Raw genomic sequence first — 7,465 nt, forward strand, 5'->3', positions numbered from 1 at the left:
ACTCCTAAATGTGTGCAAGCTCTTATTTGTGTTCAAGATTGGCTTAGAGAAGAGAACAATCCTATTAGTGTTGAAGAAGACTTGAAGTATCTTGAGGAACTCGAGCTTGGTAAGCTTTAATATTTTGCGTGTATTTTAGTTCAAAATAATATATCATGCTTTTTCATTTGTATGACATATTTGGTCGAATTATCTATAGATATGGAAAATAATGGAAGCACTACTAGCATTGTTTGATGTATAGTTGCAACTTGCATCTTGAGTGGTAAGTTTAATACTCTATTTGTTTGGTGATATACTTAATACTTTTGTAGTTTTGTTTTGTTATCATCAAAATATTATATTCTAACTTATGATTTATATTTTTTTTAGGTTCAAGCATTGTGGTCAAGTCTATAATGTGTAGTTGTGTACAGATGCAATTTGGAGTTGGGCAGAATTTGGCAAACTTTGGAGTTGTGTACAGTGCACTGGCGTTTTTGTTCACTGTACAGTTCACTGGTGTTTTTGGCTTTTTGCTGACTGTTGACTGTTGCTGCAACAGTGTTGCTGTTGCATCTGTTAAGTTCTTTACCAAACGTTGTTTCAATTAGAAATATGTATTGTTTGAAAGACTGAATGTGCAGTGCACTGCCTCTGCCCCACTGTTCTTGTTATTAGTTTATTACTTTAAGTATTGTTAATTTGTGAATGTGCCTAAACACTGAGGGGCGGTTCATGCTCTTCTTGTCTAGATTGTGATCTAATCCTTATTTATTAGATGTCTGTCAATAAAAGATACAAAAATCTGGAATTTTTTTTGAAACTTCTACTGGTGTAAAGGGAAAGAAAGTTTCGAAGCTGAGTAACATGTCAGTGAGTGAAGGAAACTTTGAGTTGATTTTTGCTTTTGAGAACTTCTATAATTGAGCTTTAGTAGTAGTTTAACTTCTTGGGATTCTCATGTTACTTTGATCTAGTCCACAGTTGTGCTTGTGCACTGCCCCGAACCTTTCAATTGTTATTAGTTTGTACAATTGTACTTTGTATTAGTTATTAGTTTTATTACTTTACAAGTGAAACTTTCAATTGTACATGTGCACTGTTAGGCGTTAGCTAGCATTGATTATTTAGCGATTATTAAACCGAAACCGTACCGAAACCGTACCGAACCAAAATAAGAAAAACCGAACCGTACCGAAATATTTTGGTATGGTATTTGGTATACACAATTGATAAACCGAATACCGAACCGAAATTATTAAATACCGAACCGAAGTACCGAATGCCCACGCCTACTTTAGTGCAATTCGATTTGTGTCTTCTATCAAATTAGTAGCAATGTCAACAGTGATATTAGTTAAAATAGCTCGGGCTAGCCAGTTTTCGGATTGGTCATTCAAAAATAGTCAGCATTTGCCATGTCGTTGAAAAATAGCCACTATTTTGCTGCAACAGAGACCAGTCCAGCATAATATACTGGAGTTCGGTGCACCTGTGTATGAACTTCCAGCATATTATGCTGGACCGGTATACTTTGCTGGCTCCGGTATAATATACTGGAGTTCCAGTATACTTTGCTGGAACTCCAGTATATTATGCTGGATTATTTTCCGGATTTTGAACAGTGTTTTCGTTCAGATTTATCTTTACATGAAAAATGACTAAATTTCGATTACTTTAAAACTGTAGCTATTTTTGAATAACCACTTGTAAATTTGGCTATTTTTAAATTTCTCTGCGAGACATCATAAGTAGCAATGTTAACTTTAGGCTGTGACACATTGTATTTAATATTTTCTTATGGGGTTTAATTTTTATTCAACGACATCTCAATGAAATTTTACGCTATTAAATTAGAAAGTAACGGTCAACTATAACTAACTTTATATAATAAGCAAAGGTTGTTATATAGAGAAGAGAGTTAATCATATGACACAACTGATTAAAATTATAACAATGTTTGTATGACTTAAATCCTAATTCTTTTGTGTGACCTGAGGGTCCAATTATAACTTGTAAATAAGCTTGCTGAAATATTTGTTGTGTGCGCGAATAAAGTTTCATAATGAAAGTTGGCAGGGCAGTATAGTACACAAGGTATTTCGCGTTCACGCAGAGTCCGGGAAAGGATGACATCCCAAGGGGTGGGATGTAGTCAGTCTATCTTAATGCAAGCATTAGTGACTACTTCCACGGCTCGAACCTGTGACCTATAAATCAAGTAGCATTAGTGGCTACTTCCACGGCTCGAACCTGTGACCTATAAATAACTTTACCGTTACTCCAAGACTCCCGTTCTCATACTAAAAGTTGATCGGAAAAGAAAATTATATAAAATATAGAGTTACTCTTAATGGTGTGAGCTCTTTTGAAATTACAAAATCTTACGGATTTCGTCCAAAACGAACAATATTACGTCATAATAAGTGTGCCTTTGAGCTGATTTAGCCCAACAATGTGATGATCCATATTGTGAAGATACTTTTCAAGCAAATTGAGAAACAATGTCATTTTCATTCCTTTATGTCTTACAACAACTTTCTTTCTTTCCTTAAGTTCTTGGTACTATTATTATTTTCTTGTTTTTGCTGCATTGAGTGCTCCAGAGGAGACAGAAGAAGCAGGATTAAGGGCCTTCCTTATTTTGAATACATTCCAAGCAGTTCCTGCACAGTGCCCTACTGTTGCTAATGCATCTTCTGTTGCTTCCCCTGCATTCTCTCCAAATCTATTCCACATTCAAAACTAAAAATTAGACACCATAAATCATCACTGTGAATTCATGCGAAAACACAAGGGCGGAGCCATAGATTGGTCCAACCTTTATATTTGTCTTAAAAAATTTATTTAATATGTACAAATTATTAGTTTAGAATCTAATGGCTTAATAAGACTAGAATACTGAATCCCTTAACTTCAAATCCTGGCTTTCTTGCGAGAACAAAATCGAAATATCGTGATCATTTGTGATTACATTATTGGTGATCTTAAGGGAAAACAAAACATTACCCCCTCTGGTCCACAATAAGTGACCACATATGCCGTTATATTAGAAGCCTTACTTATGTCGAGGGGATCCAAAACAAATGTCAAGAGGATTCAACAATGTGTGTATGTGTGTATATATATGCAAGAAATTTGTTGTTACCCTCTTTATAAAATTTCCGACGAAGGGGATTCAACAATGTGTGTATGTGTGTGTATATGTATATGCAAGAAAACTTGTTACGTTGTTACCCTATTTATAGAATTTTCTGACGGAGGGAATTCAACTATGTGTATATGTGTGTGTATATGTATATGCAAGAAAACTTGTTGTTACCCTACTTATAGAATTTTCCGACGAAGGGGATTCAAAGGTAACCCGTTACACCATGTAGCTCCATTCCTACTTTAATCTTATTAGTTTACTCCGACTGTTCTATATTATGTGACACCCCTTATCTTATTAGTTTTTTTTCCAAAATAATTATGTTTTTATATTTAAAAATAATCTGACTTTAATTTTTCTCATTTTACTCTTAATGACATACTTTTTTAAAGCCGTAAAAATATCATAACATATTCAAGACCGCGGTGTGACATATAGGTCATGGGTTTGAGCCATAGAAGCAGTCATTGATGGGTAGGCTATCTACATCATTACCCCTTAAGGTGCGGCTTTTTACCGGACCCTACGTGAACGTGGGATGCTTTGTAAATTGGGTTGCCCTCATGTTCAAGACTGCTATATGGCCTATAGATCACGAGTTCGAGCCGTAGAAGCAGTCACTAATGCTTGCATTAGGGTAGGCTGTCTACATCACACCACTTAAAATGCGCCTTTCCCGGATCCTGCGTGAACGCAAATACTTTGTACACCGGGTTGCTCTCATGCTCAAGATCATAAGCTCAACGTCTTTTTTTCTTTCTTAAATTCCATGCCGAATCAAAACACGATCACACAATACCTATTGGTGACCATCCTAGTCACAGCACCAGAAGTTGCAGACAGTGTTTGTTTTTCAGCAGCTTCAGCAGCATCTAAGATCTTGTCTGCAATTTCAAGAATAAAATGATTCTAAACATTCTTGAAAGAGAAAAATGAAAGAAAGAAAACAAGGAAAGATAAAATTGCTGGCCACTTACTAACAGCATCAAGTGAAGCCAAAAGAACTTCTCCAGGAACCATGGCCAAGAATTTCTTGCCAGCTTGAGACCTAACCATTGGCCCCATAACTGAACCAGTTACAATTCCAACCCCATTAAGCATAGATTTGCTCATCTTTTCTGTCATCTTTGACAGCTTCCTCACACTACAATATATTGAATGTCAGCTTTTAGTTCAAGCTTTTTGGACATTTTTTAAATAAGAGGAAAAACACCTTTTTCTAACTTTTGGGGAGTGGTCCAAATTTACTCTTTTACTATTCGAAATATCTTAATGGGCCTTTGGACATAAGAATTATGAAATTCCGGAAAAAGTGAATTTTGTTTAAATGAAAATGGTATTTGAAAATCAGACTTGTGTTTGGACATGAAATAATTTGGAGCTGTTTTTGAATTTATGAGTGATTTGAAGTGAAAATTTTGAAAAACAGTTTTTTGGAGTTTTTCAAATTCCAAAATTTAACTTCAAGTGAAATTTGAAATTTTTATGGCCAAACACTAATTCCGAAAAAAGTGAAAAAAAATTTCGAAAATGTAAAAAAAATGTTTTATGGCCAAACGGGCAGGGACATACACAAAACTTTTGATAAGCGGTGTCGTATTTACATAATTAAAAAATAAACAATTATTATTTGATAGTATCATTTTCCGACAAGTTGAAAGCCTTGGCTCAATGGTCTAATTGAAATACTGAATACTATTGCAAAGGGAGGTGTAGGTTCAATTATCCTTAGTCTCAAATTTTTAACAAAAATGCTCGCCCAAGATCTTCAAAAATAGAATGTCTAGGTCCAAATTCAAACCTACAACCTTTACAAACCCAAACATGAGCTTGACCAGCAAACCAAGAAGTACTCTCTGTCAGGAAGCGGTGTCATTACTCTATATTGCTTATTTTTGCAGAATATTAGTATAAATATTTAATATTTTTTTCCGGCGAAACGGTGTCGGATGACACCGCTTCTACCCATGTGCATCCTCCCTTGCAAACGGGCCTTTAGTTTACTTTATGTGATACTTTAAGCTATTCATATCTTTGCCAAACTAGTAAGTTGTCTCATATTTATCCCTAACTTTAACGGCGTTCTAGTGTAAATTGAGTAAATTCCACGTGACAAAGTACTTCGGAAAAATGTCTAAATTTATTCCTCTACTTTTGAATATGGTTTAAAAATTACTCTATGTTATACTTCAAGTTGAAGTTCCATTAGAGCTAACAGTAAATACGAGGCGATTTGCTGACGGTAAGAATATAAATGGCCCAAAGTACGACATATAATAAACTTAAGATATTTCGTAAAGTAGAAGGGTATTTTAAACCCTTTACGCTTAACTTTTGACAATATGAGTAAAGTAAAGAGATAAAAGAATCATACAGTGGTAGACATACTGTGTTTTTCTTTAGCTTTTTGACTAAATGAGAAGGATAATGAGAAAAGAATAAATAGTTGTCTCATACCGTTTTAGGCTTTCATTGACTGCATTCTTCTTTGTAGCATTGCCTTTCCTTTTGGTAGCAGTAGAACCAGAGTTCTCTACAGCTGGAATTAAGATGTTTTCCCCTCCCTTTTGTACCTGCATTTCCCTTTCTAATTTTTAGCTTTTTTGCTCATAATCAGCTTAAGAAATCAAAGTGAATAATTTCCAAGTTAACTTTAGCAACGTTACATAAATGGAACTTGGATCTAACTCAATCTTAGTTGTATAAAGTGAGAATTGTCGAAGACTATATTAGAAAATAACAATTTATTCTCTCAACCAATGTGGAACATTAAAGGGCAGCCCGATATACAAAGCATCCCTATTCACGCAGTGTCCGAGGAAGGGCCGCACCCCAAGGGTGTCATGTAGACATCATACTCTAATATGGAACATTAATTCTAATATACTTCGGCACGCTTAGACTTGGACATCTGGAGCGTGGACAGTATAACATGCGGGCATTAAGTAAGTCAAAACTAGGAACGGTTAGTCCAATTCTAATAAGAAAACAGAGTTCAGGACTAACTCAATCCTAAAAGTTAACTCATTAGATGAGAATTGACCAAGATTGTATATAAAGAGACAATAACTCATTCGCTCAACCATCTAGACATTTTAAAAAGGGTGCGGCACTTCCTGGGACCCTGCGTAAGCGCGAAATGTTTTGTGCATCGGGCTGCTTTTTTTTAAAAGATAAGAAAGGAAATTCAAAAAAGTTTCTTTGCAACAGTAACATCATAAGAAGGAAACAAAATGCAAACCTGATTAGTATAAGCATTGCTACATTTGAAGATCCCTTTAACAATTTGACCTGTACCTCCAGCAATTGCCTTAGCCAAAACATTATTATAATCTTCAATTCTAGGAGCAAACTCTTTCCATTCAATATCATTTCTCCTATTTGATGATGATAAAGAACAAGTAAACAAAGTATTTTCTTTAAGAAATGCATCCAAAAATCCAAGATTTCCACTACCATTTTCTGAAAATGTCACACCATAACTCAATGGATGACCATCTATAACAGGCAAAGTAAATAAATAATGCAAAGCATCAAGTTTCACTACAGGTTCATCTTTAGTTAATGGCCATTGAAGTTCATCACCAACTTTTACAATTGTAGCCACACAAACATCTTCTTCTAATATAGAAAATATTGTGAAGAAACCATTTGAAAGTTCTAAAGTTTCTCCTTCATCCATTAGATGAACTTTGCATCCTGGAATACTTAAAAGAACTTCATGTTTGATATTTTTGGTTTCTGGGGTTTCTTTTTGTGATGGGGTCTTGGCTATGGGGAAACTTTTGGATTTTTTAGGCTTACAGCAGCTCATTTTGGGATTGTTGTTTCTTTCTTTGCTGCAGAAAGAACTTTGAGCAATATAAGGAAGAGTAAGTATAATTGAAGAATTAACCTAAATAGTCGTCCAAGCCGTGTTGTAACCGGTAAAGTTGATGTTGGTGTAGCTGGTAAAGTTGATGCTATGGAAATAGTGTCTTGCAGAAATGCAGGTAAGGTTGTGTACAATAAACTCTTGCGGTTCGGCCCTTCCTCGGACCATGTGCATAGCGGGAGCTTAGTGCACCGGACTGCATTTTTTTTTAACCTAAATAGACGTTCACCCAGCTACTTAAATTAAAAATAGCCGATGCATGTGTAATATATATATAATATGTGTAAGACTGTGTATAATTAATGTGTAATCTATGTATATCGACCGGAAAAAAAATAGTGTACCAGGCTGGCTATTTGAATAAAGATTGCTAAAAAGTATCACTAAAAAATACCAAATATTTTGCTTTTTACCTCCTGTGGGGCATTCATACCTTAGCTATTAGCAAATTGTATAGA

General features: G+C 35.0%; 1 protein-coding gene across 1 annotated transcript; it reads right to left on the minus strand.

Annotated features, from left to right (window-relative positions):
* Positions 1 to 2,373: 2,373 nt before the first annotated feature.
* On the minus strand, positions 2,374 to 7,000 carry LOC109215727 (senescence/dehydration-associated protein At4g35985, chloroplastic). The gene is made up of 5 exons (XM_019379845.1): positions 6,375 to 7,000; positions 5,591 to 5,706; positions 4,111 to 4,277; positions 3,933 to 4,017; positions 2,374 to 2,710 (listed from the first exon to the last, which is right to left on the minus strand). Exons 1-5 carry the CDS (start codon positions 6,945 to 6,947, stop codon positions 2,554 to 2,556), a joined length of 1,098 nt encoding a protein of 365 aa, XP_019235390.1. The 5' UTR covers positions 6,948 to 7,000; the 3' UTR covers positions 2,374 to 2,553.
* Positions 7,001 to 7,465: the final 465 nt, after the last annotated feature.

The sequence above is a fragment of the Nicotiana attenuata genome, unplaced genomic scaffold, assembly GCF_001879085.1.
Source record: "Nicotiana attenuata strain UT unplaced genomic scaffold, NIATTr2, whole genome shotgun sequence".
In the NCBI taxonomy this organism is placed as follows: domain Eukaryota; kingdom Viridiplantae; phylum Streptophyta; class Magnoliopsida; order Solanales; family Solanaceae; genus Nicotiana; species Nicotiana attenuata.